The following is a 23,032-nucleotide window of genomic DNA, read 5'->3' as shown; positions in this document are numbered from 1 at the left end:
GTACATAACATACATAACACATACATATCACATAACAACATACAGCTCATACATCTCATAGCATATAAGACCTTTCGGTCACACATAGGTACCCTTCCAGGTACAGTATAATGAGAAGACTCACCTCAATGAAGTCGGATAAACTTTCGTGCTCAACGTCCCGACTTAGCCTCCTCCTATTATTCAAATAACATCCCCGATCAATATTCTCTCGTGATCTCATCTCTACAGATTGGGTAGAAGGCTATTCTACCCTTCCCTGAACTCTCTTGAATCAGTCTTGACCAGAACCCTAAGGTCAACGAAAGTCAACGGTCAAACTTTGACCCGACTCGTCCAGTGCACAAGGGCGACTCGGCGAGTCCATGCGGGTCCTCTGAATCCTTTCAGCCTCTCTTGGCACCTCGAGTCATCCTTCCACTCGACGGGTTACACCTGTCACGAATCGCGGGGCAACCCCGACTCGACTCGTCGAGTCCACTTATGGACTCGGCGAGTTGTTCCCATAACAACTCTCAAATGACCTTCTAAGGTCAGATCTGCTTCTCTAAACTATAGATCTGACCTTCAAGTGCTCAAAGGTCACGTAAAGGTGCAACCTTTACGTGCATGCAACCCACATCAAGTCATAAATGGAGAAATAACTCTAAAATTGGCAACCTAGTCTCCAATCCTCCATGAACAAGCATAAAGCAGAATGGGAAAGGTTCTCTGGACCTCTATGGGTCCAGATCTGAGGTCTAACCCAGCAAGGGACCATGACCTCAACCTTTCAAGCCTAAAAAGGTTTATAGAAAACCCTAAATCATAGATATTAACCCAAAACAGAAGGGAAGTTCGATTTGATACCTCAATAGTGTAGATCTGAACTTGAAACCCTGGATCCACAGCTCCCTTGACCTCCTCTTGTTGGAAACTACTTCTCTTTTGCTAAAACACACAAGAAATGGTGAATTAGCCTTCCTCTTGCACCACAAACGTTCTCTTTCTCTCTCTAGGGTTTCTCAGGGGTGAAGTGGTCGCAATGGAGGCTATAAAGGCCTTTAAATAGGGCACATGCCCCGAGAATTAGGGTTTCACTTAACAGCGCGGACTCGCCGAGTCCACGCATCGACTCGTCGAGTCCTTCATTAAATCAGACCAGAAATACGCGATCCCACTCGACGAGTCTGAGCGCCTACTCGCCGAGTCCCTCTCTAAAATTCAATATAAATACTTAAAATAAGATACCTGGGAATCCGGATGTTACAATTCTCCCCCACTAGAATCAGACTTCGCCCTCGAAGTCCTGCTCGGCAAACAACTCTGGATGCTGCTCCCGCATCTCCAACTCCGGCTCCCAGGTCAGCTCGGACCCTTTCCGATGTTGCCACTGGACCTGCACCAGGGACACTTCCTTGTTCCTCAGAACCTTGATCTTCCGATCCCGGATCGCGATTGGTCTCTCAGCATAATTCAGGCTCGCATCCACCTGAATATCCTCCAGCGGTACCACCGCCGATTCGTCGGCTATACACTTCCTCAACTGAGACACGTGAAAGGTATCATGAATCTGTCTCGGCTCCTCAGGTAGCTCCAACCGATAAGCTACCCTGCCCACCCTCGCGGTCACCCTAAATGGCCCGATATACCGGGGCCCTAGCTTGCCCCTCTTCCTGAATCGGATCACTCCTTTCCAAGGAGACACTTTCAGGAGTACGAAGTCTCCCACTTGGAACTCAAGCTCGGATCGTCGCCTATCCGCATAACTCTTCTGACGACTCTGAGCCGTCAATAACCTCTGTCTAACCTGCTGTATCTGCTCTGTCGTCTGAAGCACTATCTCAGTGCTACCCATCACACGCTGTCCTACCTCTCCCCAGCAAATGGGAGTCCGACACCTCCTACCATACAACAACTCGAAGGGAGGCATACCAATACTCGAATGGTGGCTGTTGTTGTAGGAAAACTCAGCCAACGGCAAGTACGTGTCCCAACTTCCTCCGAAGTCCAACACACATGCTCGAAGCATGTCCTCGAGTGTCTGAATCGTCCGCTCACTCTGTCCGTCCGTCTGGGGGTGGTAGGCGGTACTGAAATGCAACCTCGTACCCAACTCCTCGTGGAACTTCTTCCAGAACCTGGAAGTGAAACGTACATCTCGATCTGACACAATCGAGATCGGTATTCCATGACACGATACCACCTCCCTCACATACAACTCTGCCAACCTCTCAGCAGAAGAGCTCTCACTGATAGCAAGAAAATGCGCGCTCTTCGTCAGTCGGTCGACGATCACCCAAATTGCATCGACACCCCTCGCGGTCCCCGGTAATTTGGTGATGAAATCCATGGAAATATGTTCCCACTTCCACTGGGGAACCTCAAGCGGCTGCAACTTGCCATGCGGACGCTGGTGCTCGGCCTTAACCTTGCGACAGGTCAAGCACCTCTCGACAAACCACGCGACATTCCTTTTCATACAGGGCCACCAATAATCTTTCTTCAGGTCCAAATACATCTTAGTGGCCCCGGGATGGATCGAGAACCTCGATCTATGCGCCTCCTCCATCAGAATGGTACGTGCCCCGCCTGCATACGGCACCCAAATCCGACCTTGAAAGGTCATCAGCCCTCGACTACCGGTAACGAACTCGGACACCTGCCCGATCACCCGCTCCCTCTTGCGGTTCTCCAGTATCACGGCCTCTGCATGGGCCTCCCGAATGGTGTCCAACACCGGAGTCATCACTGTCAGTCGCATGCAAATGTCTCGAATCGGGGCACTCTCCGCCCTACGGCTCAGGGCGTCAGCTACGACATTAGCTTTGCCCGGGTGGTACAGGATCTCACAATCGTAATCCTTTACCACGTCCAACCATCTCCTCTGGAGCATATTCAGATTGGGCTGATCCATCAAATACTTCAAGCTCTTGTGGTCCGTGTATATGGTACACCGAACCCCATATAAATAATGACGCCATATCTTGAGGGCAAACACCACTGCACCCAACTCCAGATCGTGGGTGGGATACCTCGTCTCATGAGGCTTCAGCTGCCTCGATGCATACGCTATCACATGCCCTCTCTGCATAAGCACCGCACCCAACCCTGATATCGATGCGTCACAATACACCACAAAATCCTCCATCCCTTCCGGGAGGGCTAACACAGGGGCTTCGCATAACTTCTGGCGAAGTGTCTCAAACAAGGTCTGCTGCTCCGGACCCCATGAAAAAGCAACACCCTTCCGGGTCAACCTGGTGAGAGGCACGGCAATCTTGGAGAAATCTCTGATAAATCTCCGATAGTAGCCGGCCAATCCCAGAAAACTCCTGATCTCGGTGGGAGATCTCGGCACCTCCCACCTCATAACCGCCTCAATCTTGGCTGGATCGACCAAAATCCCATCCTGGTTGACGACATGCCCCAAGAACTGGACCTCCCGTAACCAGAACTCGCACTTGGAGAATTTGGCATAAAGCCTCTCCGTCCTCAATACACCGAGAATCTCTCTCAGATGCTCCTCGTCCTGCTCTCTAGATCTCGAATACACCAGTATATCGTCGATGAACACGATCACCGAACGATCCAACATCGGTCTACAAACCCTGTTCATGGGATCCATGAACGCTGCCGGTGCATTCGTGAGCCCGAAAGGCATCACCACGAACTCGTAATGCCCATAACGAGTCCTGAACGCCGTCTTCTGGATATCCTCATCACGCACTCTCATCTGATGATATCCAGACCTCAGATCAATCTTGGAGAACCAAGACGCTCCCTGCAACTGATCGAACAAATCGTCGATCCTCGGTAATGGGTAACGGTTCTTGACCGTCAACTTGTTCAACTCCCGATAATCAATACACATCCGGTGTGAACCATCCTTTTTCTTGACAAAAAGGATCGGCGCTCCCCATGGCGAGCTACTCGGTCGAATAAACCTCTTTCCCAGCAGCTCCTGAAGCTGCGAGGATAACTCCTGCATCTCTGGCGGCGCAAGGCGATAAGGCGCCTTGGCAATAGGCGCTGCCCCCGGAACCAAATCGATGCGGAACTCTACCTGCCTCTCGGGAGGCACACCCGGCAACTCCTCGGGAAAAACATCCGGGAACTCACGCACTATCGGAACGTTATCCATCGAACTTGGCCTCCCAGCGGCCTCTCGTGCGTCCATCACATAGGCTACAAACCCGCTGCAGCCCTGCTGTAAACTCTGTCTCGCTCTGGCAGCCGAACAAATCACCGACCCACATCGGGTACCCTCGCCGTACACCGTAAGTACTCCCCCGCTAGGGTCTCGTATCGTCACCAACTGTCGCTCGCAGTCTATAACAGCCCCATATCGGCTCAACCAATCCATGCCCACTATGACACACACGTCCCCCATCGCTATCGGGACCAGATCTATCGGGAACTCAACACCGAAGATCTCGAGTACACATCCTCGTATCACATCTGTAGCATACACCGCTCGCTCGTCAGCTATGGAAACTCGCAGAGGTTGACTCAACGCCTCTCGTCTGCTACTGATGTGTCGACTAAACGCTATCGACACAAATGATCGACTCGCACCCGAGTCAAATAACACTAAGGCAGGTACAGAACTCACAAGAAAAGTACCTACGCATATCATCATATAAGCACAATATCTCAACTCAGCATAAATAAATAATAATACATACCAGCCACTACATCGGGCGCTGCGCGGACCTCCTCCGCTGTCAACTGGAAAGCTCTCCCGCGAGCCTTCGGTGCCTCGGCCTTCGCTGGCCGAACCTCGGTAACCCTAGCAGCATGGGCAGATCCCTGTGCTGATCCCTGATGTAACTACGGGCACTCGGCATTCCAATGGCCAGTCTGGCTGCAATGAAAGCAAACCATAAATCCCTTGGGGCAATCCTTGGCGATATGCCCCTCTTTGCCACATTTGTAGCAAGCACCTGATCGACAGACCCCCATCATGTCCCTTTCCGCACTTCCCACAAGTGCGGCCCTTCTGGCCTCCAGATCTCGAATCAGCGGACTTTGCCCGCTTGGCTGCCGGCTGAGACTGTGCCGGCCGCCGATCCATCCTCTGAGACTCGGCCTCCTCCCTGGCCTGAGTCTCCAACTCAATCTCCCTCTTCCGGGCATTTGCCTGGAGCTCAGCAAATGTATGGTAAGTCGAGTTCGACACGAACTCCCGAATATCCCTCCTCAAAACACCCAAATACCGGCTCATGCGTGCCTGCTCAGTAGACACCTGCTCAGGGCAGAACATCGCCCTCTCATGAAACTTCTTGGTAACCACAGTAACCGAATCAGTACCCTACTTGAGGGTCAAGAACTCCTGAACCAACCGTTCCCTCTCCACCGGGGGAACATACTCGTCTCTGAACATGGTGGTGAACCTCTCCCAGGTCACCGCTGAAATCTCTGCAAGAGTGAAGCTCGCCGTCACGAACTTCCACCAATCCTTCGCTCCCAAGCAAAGCTGGTTCAACGCGAACCGTACCCTCAGATGCTCCGGACATGAACACGTGTAGAAGCATCCCTCAATATCAGAAATCCATCTGATCGCAGCGATCGGATCCTGCGTCCCGTCAAACTCTGGTGGCTTCGTGTTGCTGAACTCTCGAAGCAACAACGAGTCACTTCCCTAAGGTCTGGCAGCAGCTACAGCTGCAGCAGCCGCAGCCTCAGTCACCGCTGCATACCGCTCATCAAAAGTCTCAATCAATGTGGTCTTGATAGACCCAAACATCTCCAGAATCTCGGCTCGAATCGTCGCTGCCACCTCATCGTGGATCATCTGACAAAGCTCCTCGTCACTCACGCCACTCGGCTCAGGTCTATGACGTGTCCCAACCATGATGTCTCTGAAACATAAAAATATCAGAGACTCGCTCGAGCATACTTGCACTCGATAACTCAACCCTACTTGTTCCTTAGTACCCAAAGGATTCTTACTTAGAGTGCGCACTGCTCCGGTGTCTTCAGTAGTACGGGCCCTATACTACCGTCCACACCGCATCAGTATTCACCCTAAGTCCTCCTCCTTGGATCCCAGATCACAAGTACTCTATATCTCACTGGCATAGGCTACCCTTGGTAGACCCCTCATCAGCTCCTCACTGCTACCTACTCGTTCTCAAGCATCACATAGCAGCAAAATCCTTCCTAGGCTAAGGCATCACAAAATCAGGCCACTCTAGTCCTAATATGAATACCTAGCCAACTCTATCATGCATATCATATCATAACATATCTCATAACATATAATGTAAGGGTATTTTGGGATATCACCATTCAGGCACTAGCTGATCGTACACACTGCTTCCTTCTGCCTTTCTCAAAATATTTTACTCTCTTTAAAAAAAATTGTTTATTTTATGAAAAACTTTCTCGATTCCTCAGTTTGAGTTCATATTCATCCGAAGATGCACCTGAATCCCTCAAACCAAGGCTCTGATACCAACTTGTAATGACGTAATTTTTCAAAACAATTTTTCATTTTTAAATCATACTTTCAATCACATGAAAAATCACAAAACATAATGTATCACTGTGTCATAACAAAGCATGTCCCCAGAATCTCAATAACATAAACTCCATAAGTGTGTACGGATCATGCCGGCGCCTTCCCGCGATCCTCGCTAGTACCTGAAACACATAACACAACAACTGTAAGCATAAATGCTTAGTGAGTTCCCCAAAATACCACATACCACACATACGCCTTTCCAGGCCATAACTCTGTAGGATCTTCCGATCCATGTGTCTCAGGGGACTTCCGTCCCGAATCCCGGTAGACCTTCCGGTCCTACCCGTATCGAACTTCCGGTCCGTAACCACTTGACCTTCCGGTCCATATCATCTTGACCTTCCGGTCCATATCATCTTGACCTTCCGGTCCTTATCGTACATAACATACATAACACATACATATCACATAACAACATACAGCTCATACATCTCATAGCATATAAGACCTTTCGGTCACACATAGGTACCCTTCCAGGTACAGTATAGTGAGAAGACTCACCTCAATGAAGTCGGATAAACTTTCGTGCTCAACGTCCCGACTTAGCCTCCTCCTATTATTCAAATAACATCCCCAATCAATATTCTCTCGTGATCTCATCTCTACAGATTGGGTAGAAGGCCATTCTACCCTTCCCTGAACTCTCTTGAATCAGTCTTGACCAGAACCCTAAGGTCAACGAAAGTCAACGGTCAAACTTTGACCCAACTCGTCGAGTGCACAAGGGCGACTCGGCGAGTCCATGCGGGTCCTCTGAATCCTTTCAGCCTCTCTTGGCTCGTCGAGTCATCCTTCCACTCGACGGGTTACACCTGTCATGAATCGCGGGGCAACCCCGACTCGACTCGTCGAGTCCACTTATGGACTCGGCGAGTTGTTCCCATAACAACTCTCAAATGACCTTCTGAGGTCAGATCTGCTTCTCTAAACTATAGATCTGGCCTTCAAGTGCTCAAAGGTCACGTAAAGGTGCAACCTTTACATGCATGCAACCCACATTAAGTCATAAATGGAGAAATAACTCTAAAATTGGCAACCTAGTCTCCAATCCTCCATGAACAAGCATAAAGCAGAATGGGAAAGGTTCTCTGGACCTCTATGGGTCCAGATCTGAGGTCTAACCCAGCAAGGGACCATAACCTCAACCTTTCAAGCCTAAAAAGGTTTATAGAAAACCCTAAATCATAGATCTTAACCCAAAACAGAAGGGAAGTTCGATTTGATACCTCAATAGTGTAGATCTGAACTTGAAACCCTGGATCCACAGCTCCATTGACCTCCTCTTGTTGGAAACTACTTCTCTTTTGCTAAAACACACAAGAAATGGTGAATTAGCCTTCCTCTTGCACCACAAACGTTCTCTTTCTCTCTCTAGGGTTTCTCAGGGGTGAAGTGGTCGCAATGGAGGCTATAAAGGCCTTTAAATAGGGCACATGCCCCGAGAATTAGGGTTTCACTTAACAGCGCGGACTCGCCGAGTCCACGCATTGACTCGTCGAGTCCTTCATTAAATCAGACCAGAAATGCGCGATCCCACTCGACGAGTCTGAGCGCCTACTCGTCGAGTCCCTCTCTAAAATTCAATATAAATACTTAAAATAAGATACATGGGAATCCGGATGTTACAATGTGTTTGGAGTTTCTTGTTTGGGATCGTTCTAAGATGTTTGACAGGAAGAAGCATTGGACTTGATAAAGCCAAACTTGAAGTATACTCTGTTATGGCAGGATTATACTATGGTCTAAATGTCGATTATGCTTCACTTCTATGGGAATGGAATTTCAATCTCTCACACGAAGCTAGCAATTGGTGTGTCTAGTTCTCGGTTTTTGGGATTAATTATAAAGGAGATCTACAGTCAAGAGAATATTATGGTTCCATCAGGTGTTGATACTGCAGAATTTCCGACGATGACTGATCCAAGGGTTTCTGTAGATGATGCTAACGTCTTTCCCAATTTTGCTCGAATTTCGGATTCGATGCTCAAATTGGTGGATCCTAAAAATCAGTTGTTGGTGCAATATTTGGCTTCTATTGATTCTTCTAATCTAGCTGGAGTTATTCCACTAAAATTTTCTCACAAAGGGGTATAAGGAACATCAAAAGGGTCTAAGGCTCCGAAGAAGAAGAAACAAGTAGAACAACCACAAGTAATGGAGGAGGAATGTGTTAAAGAAACCATACCAATGAAAATTGGGGCTCTTAAACGAACTAAGAAACTAGCTAAGAAACCTTCTGATTCTCCAACCAAGATATCTGCTCAAGATCCAGTTGTCGAAAGTGTTGAACCCAATTTTGTCGAACCCATAAATCTTGTTTCTTCTAAGGGTGGTCCAAAGAAGGTTAAAAGGTTACAATTTACCATGAGGGGAGTTCTTGTTTGTGAAGTTTTGTGTCCAAGAAGAGAAAGATTGATCAAGTTAGTGTTCCACTTGAGAACATGACTGTTGAGACCGAGAATGATAGTGATAGCGACAGGTCAGACATTCGAATCGATGATTCTTTTATTGGTTCACCACAAAAGGATACCCCTGTCAGGTCGACTTTCAAGGAGACAAGGATTCCTGGTGTCACTATAAATGTATCTGATACGGATACAAACATCAATTCAGGTGACCAACAACAAACCAATGTCCATGAGAAGGCTTTAGTCAAACGATCTGGGGTTTCGAATACTGATTCCGGTCATGAGGAGGTCGGAACTCCAGACATCAGTGTGAACTTATCTAATAAGGACACAAATTTCAACATGGATGAAGGGATGATCAATAATGAATCTACTGTCACAACTTCCATTGCAACTTCAACGACTTTACCACTACCAACATCACCCATTCCTACTTCTATTCATGTTTCCACTGTCTCACCAACATTTTTTGGTGTTATGCAAGAACCCATCACTACTCTTTTCTCCTCATAATCCAGTGAGAAGTCACGTCAAGGAGACAAAGCTGATGATGATGTCATGGTTTCGTTTGCAGAGGTTCAATTCAATCCAGATGAAGCAGATATTCCTGATGAACTAATTATGTCAGGTAAGCAATTCAAGATTTTGAACTCAAAGATCAGTTCTCTTCTTTAAATTACAATAGATATTGGAGGAAAGAATTATGTAACTGGTTATTTGATGAAAGCTCAAGAATCACGTTTGCGAAATTTAAAAGAGGGTATTGAGCAGAAACAAGTAGAATGATTAGTTTTTCATTCAAAGAGTTATGATTATGAAATTCAAAAGCTTCGTTGTAACCGCCCAAAAACCAAGATCAAATTTTTCATTTTAAGTAAACACAAAAGTGACAATTGTCGCATTGTTCCAAAACTATTCATTAATAATAATGTCAAATTATCAGAGTAAAATGTCAAATTGCAGAAAACTAGTGAGGAATGAATGTTGCGCCATCAAGTCGGGCCCTTCCCCTAGTACCGGAAGTACCTAAAACCACAAATATAAACTGTAAGCAAACGCTTAGTGAATTTCCCAATCATATCACATACTAAAAAGTAAACATGTAAATGCCATGGGCCACCCCCATGGTCTTTACTCACAATGTCGAGTGCCAGATCCCGGTCTTACATATGAGTGTCATGGGCTACCCCCATGGTCTTTCCTTGCGAAGCCGAGGTCCGGTCTTACACTCAAGTGACATGGGCTACCCCCATGATCTTCCATACAATTATCACAAAATTCAACAACATTCTACGTAATCATAAATGGGCCGGCATTGGTGCCTTCGACCCATGAACATGGTGAGAAGACTCACCTCAATCTGCTTAAAAATACTAATTGCTCGGCTACTGACCCGAAAGATCCCACACTGAACATATACAAATTACCCTAATCAGGAAATGTTAAAAAGACATATCCATGGGCCTATATTCCATCCAACTCCTAAGGGTAAGGCCCATTCACCACACCCATAATGGGCCTAACCAACCTTGACCCTTAACCCCCCCCCCCCATTGGGCCTCAAGGCCCATAAGGCCTAACTTGAGCGCTAAAGGCCCACAGACAAAAATCTAAAGCCCATCTACCCTAAAGAGTCCAAAGCCCAATAACTAGCTAAAGCCCAAAATTCTAAGGCCAACCAAACTCCAAAATCCCACTGAAGGGTGTACGCTTGGCGTACGAATCCGCAAGCCAATACGTGTTGCGTACATGTTGGTACGCCCTGCATACTAAGTTGTATACCACCTAAAACCATTAAGTGCTTATTCCTTACATCCCCACACCAAAATTTCCAAATCTCAACCAAAATGGTATTCTAAGACATCAAGTTGGCAAATTTATGCCTTAGCGTTCCTTAGTGGAGCCCAACATCTACTCTTGTCCAACAAGTTTCTCATTAAGGATCTTTTTTCATGCATGGTCTCATATCTATCATCAATGAGACATTTGTATGCACCTCACACCTCTAAGGGACAGAGATCTAACACCCCAAACTCCTGGAGTTGCCCAAACTCACAAGAGAGCTCATGGGACCAAGAATTAGCTCATAACAAGCCCTAAGTTTAATAACCAAAGGGAATCACCAAGGTAAGAGCTTTTTACCTTCAAAAGCTTCCTAAGGTGATGTAGACTCGGTATCTTGAAGCTCAACCTCGACCAAAGCTTGATCACCAAGTTCTTCTTCTTGCAAGCACACTAAAAAGGCCACTAAAGTTACTTCCAAGCTCAAAAATCACTCACAATGGTAAACTAGGGTTTTAGGGACGCAAATAGCAGTGGAGGATAATAAAGGTGAGGGTCCAAAGGTCATAACGATGCTTCAATAGGTCTCGTGCCCTAAAATTAGGGTTTAAACTTTGGTTGCATACGCCCAGCATACGCCTCATACGCCCAACATACGTGGCTAAGATTCCCGCTCCAAGGTGTGCATGTACGCTAAGCGTACCAAAACGTACGCCCAGCATACGAGGGGATCCTTTCTGAAAATAAATTATTGTTTCAAGGACTAAAAAGGAAAAATACATGGATCCAAGTGTTACATTCGTGACGTTGCTAAGGCACGTCATGAACTTTTCATGGAAACGGTAAATGCAACGAATGAGTCTCTTGCTCTAAAGGTTACTGAGATAAAATCCTTGATGCCATAAGTAGTCAAGAAGAAGGAACAAGATTACAAGTTGTTGCATGGAAAAGTAGATGTTATTGTTGGTGCTATAACTCGTTTGGTTGAGTTCAACAACGAGTACACTAAACAATTTCAAACTAAGTCTGATTAGGACGAAAAGTTGTTTGAGAAAATGGAGGAATTCCTGTCTGGAATTAAAGAAACTTTATCAAAGGTGGATCTTTCAAATCAATCAACCATCTCTCAAGAATCACTCTTACAGATGGTTTCGAATATTGAGTCGAACATAAAAATTGAGCTCGCTCCAATCCTTAATTTGGTACTTCAATTACTAATCAATGTTCCTCGTGTTGCGCAGGTTTTGCAAAGGGGAAATAAAGGAGTTGGAGGAGCTGGATCCTCAAAATATTCTGGTGGTGATACAGGAGTAGTGGTTGGGAAGGTTATTTCGACTTAGATTCCAACTACAATTCCCATGAAGCCAATTACTATATCTTCAACAACAATGACTACAACAGCAAATGTGCCAAAAGCTCCATTAAAAGGGATTTCGATTAAGGAAAGTGAAGGATGTTCGAGTAATGCTCCTATCAAAACAACTTCAACAACTGATCTGAAAGATAAAGGAAAGGTCATTTTAATTGAGCAATCGGATGAGGAAAAGAAGAAGTTACAAGCAGTAGAGTTAGAACGTCAAAGGCAAATAAATAGCATTCTTCGAAAAAGAGAGAATGACCCATCAAGCTTGAACAAAGGTGTAACATCCATTAAATTTCATAAAAATTTAAACTTTTTCAAACCAACCAAAATTATAATTGTTTACATTGTAGTCTTCAAAACACGTTAACATCAGAGTTTCTCCCAAAATCACAAAACATAACATCAGGAGGTGCACGATCAAGTCTTTTCCTTCCCACGATCCTCTGAGGTACCTGAAATATAACCTAAAACTGTAAGCCCAAAGCTTAGTGAGTTTCCCCAAAATACCACCACAACACATAATCATAGATATTACATCAACAGCATGCATACAGAACCTTCAGCATGTCTGGACCGCCGCACCGGGCCTTCAGCCTGTCTGGACCGTTCTCTGGGCCTTCAGCCTGACTGGTCCGGCTCACAGGCCTTCAAACTATCCGGGCCGCCCTGGGTCTGTTGGCCTTCTGCACACAGCAGGACCGCCTCAACCCAACCAACCATCACATATCCACATATAACATAATCAAACACAGCTAGCATATACAGGCAGTCATACAGGTCTAGCAGATCACTATAGCATAGAAAGCATACAATAAACCAGGATAACAATCCAAATGGCTGACATTGGTGCCTTCGACCCGAGAGTACAGTGAGGACAACTCACCTCACACCGACGAATCGCACTAAAAACCTCCGGCTGCTGGCTCACTAAAATCCTGAACTATCACAACAAATAAACATCCAATTAGTAATTGGATTACCATCCTTGACTAATAACCCATACCTAGGGTAAATGGTCACTTTACCCTTTCCCTAATTGGACCAAGACCCAGGCCTAATTCTTGATCCAAAAGCCCAAGGTTATTCAAGACCCATAATTGGCCTAATTTTCCAAATTGGGCCCAAACTTCTTTTTGGGCCTTATCCTAAGGTCCAACCCTTCACTTGGCCCAAAACAATCTTACTCAGATAGTCCAATAAGGGCCCAAGCATTTAAGCCCAAAAGTTGGCCCAAAATCCAAAGTCCAACAAAAGGCGTACACGGGGCATCCTCCTGAAGTACGTGGGGCGTACACCGAGCCTCGCATTGACCTACAAAGGGGTGGCTGACCAAGTACGCAGGGCGTACTCCCCCTTATGCGGGGCGTATCCTCGTAGATCCAAAAGTCTCATTTTTGTGCTTAATGGCTTAAGCACTTAAGCCCAAACTACAAATCCATGGTCCAAATGCACCCTAGAGTCATAAAAGTCTCCAACTTTATGACTTTACACGTCCAAAAGTTCTTAATACAAGGTCTTAATCCATTAAGACCCTTCTACCAAATGCATGGGACACTTCTAGCCATTGGGACCTCATTTTTATGACTAAGGACCCCTCCAAGGGTCTGAAAGGACGACTCAAAACATCCAGAGCATGCCATGCTCAATATGGAGCATTTAGGACCAAAAAGAAACATAAAAAGACCCAAACATGAGATCTATCAAATAAACCATAAAGGTATGAAATTTATACCCTTAGATGGTGGAGAAGAGAGCCAAACTTCCAGATCCAATCCTTGCTTCAAGCTTCCAAGCTTCTTCATGCACTTCTCCTTCCTCTAAAACACCAAGAACACACTTTAGGGTTCTCAATCTCACTCTAGGAGGCTAGGGTTTTGCAAGAACGGCTCTAAGACTTTGGAGGCTGAAAAGGTGGGGATAAATGAGCCATAAGGATGCTTAAATACCCCACAAACCCTAAAACTTAGGGTTTCCTTCAGACACGAGTACGTCCAACGTACATACATGTACGCCCAACGTACTAGGGTGCACCCTAGTACGCTCAGCGTACCCACATGTACGCTTAGTGTACTCCTCCTGGCCCCAAAATTACAAATTTGCCACTAGGGCTTCCCATGACTACTTCCGTCCAATCCAAGGGCAAAAATAACATACATTAAAAACCAAGGGATGAATTTAGAAATACCTTAATTATCGGGATGTTACAAAATCCAAACAAGCATTGGTGTTATGAAACCATAGAAATTGTTGTTTTAGGGAAGAATGATGAATTTCTCAAAAGAAAGAAGAAGAGTTTGAGACTGAAAATTATGATTTCAATTAACTCGATTTTCCATTCAATCACATGCTTTTCACCTCACCACAATTCAAATTGGCAGATAACTTTAAAGACAAAAATGAATACAAAAGGTTGAAGATTCGCTTTCATGCAATCTTAAAAAAGAATGAACATGAAGTATGGTCTTTGGTGAAGATTGTGAAGGTGATGAAAATCAAAAGGGATACCTTGTTCGAGGGTTTACTTCAGAACTTTCGTTATTTGGTTGTAATAGCAAACAATGTGGAGTTCAAGTTCTCGGTTGTTGATTTTCCTTTGATGAATTTGAATGATCTTATCTCAATCACAAATATATTGATCAATTTGGATGTGTCGAAGATTCCAGAGACGAACCGAAATGACTTTATTCTCGGGTTTGGTCATATTAAGGCTTTTCTGGATAGCTACTATGAATATTTGGCTGTTACAGATAATGATCTTGTCATAGCTATCACGAAGACTGTGAAAGTACCTCAAACTCCGGCGAAGGCAAAACTGAACATCAATGAGTTTGAAGATGGAGAAATCATTCATCATCCTTATGGTGTTGTGTTCCAGAGAAAGAAAAAGAGAGGGAATTTGACCTTTTTGTTTCAAATCTCTGATCTGGAAAAATATACAAATTCCCATTATACAAACATCTTGATTCGAATCAACAATTGCAAGAAGAATGATGATGGAGATAAAGCAGAGATAAGGAAGATTATCTTGTGGTATATGGAAGTTAGAAGAGAGCTTCTACAGACAATGAAGTTGATTGCTTAATATTCGACTTTTCTCACTAAGGGGGAGAATGTTGGGTCGAATGTATATAGTGAGAAGTCGAAAGTAGTTTGTGTATGTAAAGTGTCGAAAGTTGTATAGTTTCGACACTCTATCTATTTACAAGGCAATTCAATTTCAACACTTAATGTCTAGTCCTTGTATTTTTTGCTAGTCTGTTGTAGCCTATAAATAGGGTAAGTACATAGAGTAGAGTAAGGAACAAACTGAGTGTCATATTCTCTTGTACTTGAAATTCTCTCTTATACTCTTCAGACTATAATCGAGCCAAACAGATCTTATTTAGATCTTGTGTCCATTTACAACTTTTATTGAATCAAACGTGTTCTTAATCAATCTCTAACTCACATCAGTCTTGAACATGTATTATGTTTTATGTTTAAGTTTTTTTATGGAGATATTATTATTGTTAATTAATATGCATTGTGATAGTCAATGACTTCCAGCCTAGCTGGGAAGAGACATGGGTTTTATACCCATATGAGGTTAGAGGTTGGGAGTTCGACTCTCACAAGCCCTCTTTAAATTTAATTAAAATGTTTTATCTCCTTATGTGGGGAATTTCTCCCTGGAGGCCCTATGGGGTCGTCTCTGCCCTATTGAATGATTCAATATCGGGGTCTTCGTTGAAATATTACGAAGGGACTTCCGTTGAGACATACCGCCGTTCCAAAAAAAATGCAATGTGATAGCCAAATTATAATTAGTTTCGTATGAAAATTATATACAAAATTTATATTCTCATATATAATCTATAATGTTTTTCATTTTTTTTAATCTTGCGTGACGTACAGGTATACACCTACTATCAATTATAAAAACGATGACTTATAAGAAAACCTTTTAGATTTAATCCCTATTTTAAAAGCCCTATTTTTCGAAAATAAAATTGCAATATGTTTTACCGGTTAAAATCTCATATTTTCTTGAATGTTTCACAAGTTTGGTCTAAAAATGTTATTAACAAAGATATGGCTTTTTTTTATAAATAATTTTTCCTACAATAACATAAGTTGAAAAAAACATAAATATTCACGGACCATTTTTGTAATTTTCTATTTCTAGAGAATTATTGTCATTCCTAATGAATGTTAATCAATAGGGATAATGATTTAAAAGAATACCGTATTTTTCATTTTGCACATATTTAATCACTGAAAAAAAAATTGTCAACATTTACCCATTGAACTTGTTTGAATTGTTCCAAAAACATTATTATGGCCTATTATAATAGGTTTCCAACATATTTGGCAGCTCTAACGATGTTTGCAGCTCCGGCGAGACTCCAGTCATATTCTCCGACGAGTCTCCAGCCAACAATGTTTTTTTCCGGTGAAATTTCTTCAGCCAATATGATTTTTCCGACGACATTGTTCTTCATCTCCAAATTTTTAGAACCTTGGCCGACCTCCTCACCTTCCCCTGTTGCACCTCTCGACCCCCTAGAGCACCACCCATCTCGTACCCTAACATTGATCTGCAAACCCTAACACCTCTGGTTTAGATCTAGGTCGAGAGAGAAAGGGATAGTGGATGTGGGTTGTGATGGTGGTGGTGGTTGCTTTAAACCAAGGTGGTGAAGCGTCGATGGTGGTTGTTGTGAGCATGCATAATGGCTGCGATGGATAAAACGTCAGAAGTTAGCTAACCTAACCTGGTGGCGGAGTAGTCTTCAGATTTAATGGTAATGGTAGTGATCAGTGTTGTGGTGACGTTGGTAACTATGCGTTGGTTAGTGTGGTGCTAGACGAAAAAGGGGCGGTGGAGGTAAGGAAATCTAGAGGCTGAAGGAAATGGATGTACAGCGGAGAAGGAAGAGTAGCACCCAGTTATGGATGGTTTAAGGCAGAATGGTGCGCTGGGGGGGGGGGGGCGACGATGATGCCAACCACAGTGCAATGAATGTCGGAAACCAGCTAAACCCACACAAATCGGGTCATAAGGGTAAGATATGGACAAAAAACTAATTTAACGGGTAATGTGGATTAAAAAAATTCACTGACTAAATATGTAAAAAACGAAAAATATATTACCCTCATAAGTCATCATCCCTAATCAATAGTAGGATACCATAGCAATAACAAACCTTGTAAAGTTAATAGGTTCAAATCATGATGAAATCTTTGAATGTTACCATTCATTACATATGCAACTAATGACAAATAAAAGAATGATGAAATAAATCCCAGATCACTAAAACACCAACATCTGGAAAATCTTTCCAAAAACAATACAGGTTAAAGATTTTTGTATCAACAAGCCTGCAATTACACTCCAATAACACATTAAACTAACATAAAAAACAAAATCACATCAATACCATCATCATCATCACCACCGCCGCTACCCATCCACAGCCACCGGAAAACACCACCGATGTCGCCGGAGAAGTATCTTGTGGCCTGAAAATTACAACCAATATCTGTTGTTTAGAAATCTAAATGCTAAAAAATAAGAAAACAAGTGACAATAAAAAAAAGCAGTGTATACATACGTCTGCATACGGCTAAGGGCACCACAGAAAAGAGCATTGTCCGGCATTGGCAATTCCGTTTTGTTGTTTATCTCCGGATTCACGATTCTGATGTAAGTTTCTTGACCAAGATACCAGGAATCAAGATTTTCAGTTCTCAGATTCCAAACTCCTACATTGTCTAGAGAGATCAACACTGCTGTCCATGCTCCAGGATACACCTAGTTTTCAAATGGTGAGAATCAAATTACCAAATTGTTATTAAAATTTATCAAATTGAAAAATCCGTATCCGAAATGATGATTCTTGAAACTTGTATGAACAAAGTTGGAAGATTTATTTAAGTAATTGGAAAACCCACATCTGAAACGATGAATCTTGAAAGGTTTATGAACAAAGTTGGAAGATTTATTGAAGTAATTCAAAAAACCAAATCTTGAAACTATGATTCTTGAAAACGTTTATGAACAAAGTTTGGAAGATTTATTGAAGTAATTCACGAACCCACATCCAAAAACAATGATTCTTGAAAAGTTCATGAACAAAGTTGGAAGATTTATTAAGTAATGCAAAAACCCACATCCCAAACAATGATTCTTTAAAGTTTTAAGGACAAAGTTTGAAGATTTATTAATTTTAAAGTAACAGAAAAGAAGAACAAGACATTTAAGAAGTACCTGTGTAGTGCTACGAGCAATGCCATCCCATTTATTGTAAGTCCCTCTACTGTCATTAGTCCACTCACCATAACCCATTCTGAAGATCAAATCACAAGTTTAAAAAAAAAAAAAAAAAGTTAGAACTATAAAAAATCAATGAAACAAACGCATAGCAATGGAGAAGAATTCCACATACCCAACTACAAAAAAGGCGTATCCATCAACATGATAGCTATGCATTTTGGTTTCATTGTTTTGAAAAATAACTTCCATGAATCCTCTATAAGTTCCATTGATAACCGATGTTTCCATCTTAGGTGGCCCAGTAAGGGGCGTAGTAGGAAAATCGAGCTTATATGCTCCTTTCACTTTGTACTGATCCGCAAGCCTGATAGGTGTGGTAGGATTCACAAATGAAATCCCACTAAGTGTAGCTCTTGTTTTCCCATTAATTGTAACCCAAGGCGTGTTTTTTATTAAGTACACTTCAGTCACATTAATAGAACCGTATCTAAACGAACCCTGTGGATTAGGGCGGGCCCCACTAGCCGATACATTCCACCTAAAAGTCAATTCCATCATAAAGATTGTGTCAAATCACCAAGACCAAAACAAAACAAGACAAAACAAGACAGAACAGACTGTACTGCATTTGACATTGGACTGGGACTAGGACTAGGACTGATAAGTACGAATGTGTCAAATCATAAGGCCCCCACCAGAACAAGACAGCAGATTGTACTGTGTCTGACATGCATTGAACAGTGACTGTGACTGTGACTAGGACTGATGTCAGTGGGACAAAAATTATAATTTTCTTACCTGATGGACCTGGCTTGGTTCATCGAGAAGGTATTATCAAATTGATCTTGAGGAGGATCCGGAAGGGGACCGGAGGCTTTTCCTTTAGAATTTGAGTAATGCAAGATTCCAACACCAGTGACTCTTTGCCATGTAGATTCATTTACAAATCTAGCACTAGCCACAATGTAGTAATCACTACTTGCATTTTGATCCATGGTGATTAAGAAGGAGTAGGATTGTCCCACATGAATATCTAAACTAGTATAGTTTTGTTGGACTGTGTATGAACCCTCGGTTTCAGCCAAAAGTAAGTTATGGTTCTGAATTCTGAAGTTCAAACTAGTCGATACACCAACATTACTTACACGAATACGGTAAGTTTTGCCTGCCAAAAGTTGTATAATTTAAATTTATAATAACAAAAAGTATGATATTAATTATAAAATTGATAAATTGATAAATTTATCAATTAATCACCTGGTTCAACGTTAATGGTTTCGTGATCAATGTTATCTGGGACAAGAGTATCGTTATATCTGTAAGGTCCTTTTCCATTAATAAGAACACCATCAGGCATTCCAAGAGCTTTGCCAGCATCAAGGGTCTTTCTTAAATCCTGCAAAATGAAAAAGGGAGGATGAAAGGTTAGAGAAATGATAAATCTAGAACAGCTACAAGAAAAAATGGAAAGAATTTTCAGTGTGGCATTTTGTCGAACACTTACAGTGTGGTTTCTTATGTACCAGTCACCAATCAAGACAATAATATCCCCAGCTGGATTATCAAATGGGGTTGGGATTACAGATCTTGGGTTAATAATAAAGCCACCAAAACCACCGGAAGCTCTTTGAAAATTGAGTGAGGGGAAGTAAAAGTAGCTGCCGATTTGATCCTTGACTTGAAAGTTATAAGTCCAGTTCCACTTTGGGGGAATTGGACAATTAGTGCCAAGGACGCCATCTTGCCATGAACTCCTCTTTTGCTGTATACCAGCCCTGTTTCAATCAAACACGTAATCCGATTCAATCGTATATCCACTGTTTTTATGAACATAACAGATCCAACATTCCGACCACAGATTTGTGATATGAAACGCGATGAAGAAGATCTTACCAAGTGATGAGGAGATTTTCATCTAACTTGTTCCTCACATTGACAACAACATTGTTGTTAGTAGTTGAATTTATGGTAGGGCCAGGAAATTTGCCATTAATGGCGATAACCTAAAAATCCAGATTCAAAGCAATGCAGGTTAAGATTTAAGGACATCATTTAAATAAGTCAAAATACAAGAGCGTACAGTCTCACTGTAACAGCTCATTTCTGTTTAAACCTAAAAACATTTCCCAGATCTGAAGCTAAAAAGCACCAAGTTCTGGAAATCGGAACAAACCCATCAATCTATGACAGGAATTTAGCATAACCCACATGCGACTGATTCTCAAAAATTAAAAGCACCCCATTTTTAAAGACATTAAGCAAAACCCACTTGGGAAAACACTGGTAATTCAGAACCCATCATTCAATTCTCGAAATTTAGCAAACCCATGTCGGGAAACCCGAGAAATTTCAGTTATGTAGCAAATTAACGAAGGTTTACCTGTTGCGGGACTCCAAGAGGTGAAGCGGTAATGTAAGTATATTCAAATTTGTAGGAAACAGTAGGATCTTCAGCTAAAGCGAAGCTCAGAAACAAGGAAATGCAGACGAAAAGGAGAGAGTAGCGAAAGGTAGAAGAAGAAGCCATGAATGGGAAAACTTTTGAGGGTATAAATCTTTGCTCTCAATGAGAAAATTTTGGAATCAAAAGAATGGCGTAGCTTTTTCAGGGAGTTTACATTATCAATCGGGTAGAGAGAGAGAGAGAGAGAGAGAGAGAGAGAGAGAAAATAGTGTTTGTGAAATGGAGAAATGTGAGATAGAGAGAGAAGGTGAGACAGTTTCCTTTTTTCTGTTTTTGAGGAGGAAGGGGGTGGGGAGTGGGGACAAATAGCAAGAAAGTTAAAGAAATGGGTTGGATTGGCAGCGAAAATTGATCTCAAGCATTTGCTGGTCTTTGCTGGCATATCATCATCATATGAAGTATGAACATGCATGGAAATGAATTGGATGGGTATGAACAAAAGAGGGGTAGGCAAGAAATGGCCATGGCAAAGCCAATACTTGTCCTTCCAAATTCAAATGGTAGGCCATAATGCTCTTATCAATTTGTCATAACCAAATCAACTAATGTATTTGATGTAAATTTATTTAACCAAAACTGAAAACGTTTAATTACTAATCTAGCTGCTATAACTAACCTTTTTGCCACAAAATAGTTAGAATGCTCATTTATGCTTAGGCTAAACGGTATGTTATATTTTTTACTAGCGGTATGCATACATGGAGCATATTACCGTCAGTGAACACTGTCTCTCGATTACTATATTATCGGTGGTAATATACCGATGGTGAGGTTTCATCGATGAAATAGAAAAGTTTTGCCGTTGAAAATATTCCTCAATTTGGCTTAGACTGCATTAGAACTTGTATTTTGATGCATTAAGCAAATACTCAAAAATGGTAGTAAATGGTTATGATTTGGAAACAATTTTATAGACAAAAATAGAAAAAACGATAAAATTGGTCATTGTGGTTTGTAAAAAACTTTGGATAAGATCCAAAAAGGTTTTAACTTGTATTGAAGGTCCAAAATCCAGAAAATCCCGTGATTTTAGTCCAAAAAAACGGTTATACATTTATTTATTTACTTTTATGTTTTTTTTATATTTTATTAACATTTCAATAATAATAATAAAAAGAAAATGGGTAAAACTTTATCTCTCTCTCTCTCTCTCTATATATATATATATATATATATATATATATATATATATATATATATATATATATATATATATAGGAGGGTTCAATTGAGAAAAAAAAAAAGGTTGAGAATGGGGGATTCATTCTCAGCCAATCATTTAATTAGCATCTTAACATAAAATACACGGTGACAAAATTGTAAATATGATATGATATCCTTCAATCACAGATACATAATTGTGGATAATTTGATAACAATTCAAATTCATTACTACTCGATCGTTCATCATCCAAATTTCTTCTCCAACCTTCAACGATCATCCAAATTTCTTCAATTAAATCCTCGATCAACATCATCCAGTGTTAATCAATCATCCATCTTCGTCAAAAACACGTTCATCAACATCATTCAACAGTAGACAAAAAAAATTATTTTTGGTTCTTTCAATCCAACCTTCAATTATGCTTGAATTCGAGCATATCTTCAACATCTACGATTAATTATACTCCCAGTGTTATTAGATCAACATCATCGATAATCAACAACAATTTCACTTCATATCATTCATTCAACATCGATCATCAAACAAAACTTCGAAATTAAGGTTAGAAAAACATCAAATCATTTTTTTTTGAAAAATTTCATATAATTCTCTATCAATCTACTATTTTGTAAGTTTTAAATAGTCAAAGTATCATGTTTTTAGCATTTTTAAAAAAGCTTACTTGAATGCACTCCAACTGTTTGATGAAATGCATAAACTAAATTACCACGTTATATTCACATATGAATATGTTTTCGCACCTTAATTAGTATATGATTATTAAAGCACAAAACAAATATACAATATTCATAAGTGAATATATCATCTAATACTTACAAGTGAAAATACTATGTAATCTTCACAAGTGAATGCATCGTTTAATATTTAAATATGAATATATTGTATCATATTCACAAGTGTATATATTATATATTATTCATATGTGAATATACTGTGTAATATTCATGAATGAATATACCATGCAATATTTAGATGTGACTAGAATGTGTAATATTCACAAGTAAATATACCATATACTATTCACATGTGAATCTACCATATAATATTCATATGTGAATATACTAT

At 41.7% G+C, this 23,032-nt stretch overlaps 1 protein-coding gene across 1 annotated transcript; it reads right to left on the bottom strand.

Annotated features, from left to right (window-relative positions):
* Positions 1-17,239: 17,239 nt before the first annotated feature.
* Positions 17,240-21,150, bottom strand: LOC145119500 (monocopper oxidase-like protein SKU5). Its single transcript, XM_079055167.1, has 9 exons — positions 20,698-21,150; positions 20,211-20,320; positions 19,822-20,092; positions 19,575-19,713; positions 19,116-19,482; positions 18,490-18,855; positions 18,312-18,390; positions 17,656-17,855; positions 17,240-17,563 (listed from the first exon to the last, which is right to left on the bottom strand). The coding sequence occupies exons 1-9, from the start codon at positions 20,842-20,844 to the stop codon at positions 17,470-17,472; spliced, it is 1,773 nt and encodes a 590-aa protein (XP_078911293.1). The 5' UTR covers positions 20,845-21,150; the 3' UTR covers positions 17,240-17,469.
* Positions 21,151-23,032: the final 1,882 nt, after the last annotated feature.

Source organism: Lactuca virosa, chromosome 6, assembly GCF_052849685.1.
Source record: "Lactuca virosa cultivar CGN04683 chromosome 6, Lactuca_virosa_CGN04683_v6, whole genome shotgun sequence".
Lineage (NCBI taxonomy): Eukaryota > Viridiplantae > Streptophyta > Magnoliopsida > Asterales > Asteraceae > Lactuca > Lactuca virosa.
This window is presented reverse-complemented; position numbering and strand designations above follow the sequence as displayed.

What these genes read in the sequence shown, in the direction of transcription:
- LOC145119500 (XM_079055167.1), bottom strand. Translation starts at nt 20,844, where the DNA reads ATGGCTTCTTCTTCTACCTTTCGCTACTCTCTCCTTTTCGTCTGCATT. An exon ending in CTCTTGGAGTCCCGCAACAG is followed by an intron (nt 20,321 to 20,697) that starts GTAAACCTTCGT and finishes CTGGATTTTTAG; the next exon opens with GTTATCGCCATTAATGGCAA. An exon ending in GCCCTTAGCCGTATGCAGAC is followed by an intron (nt 17,564 to 17,655) that starts GTATGTATACAC and finishes TGTAATTTTCAG; the next exon opens with GCCACAAGATACTTCTCCGG.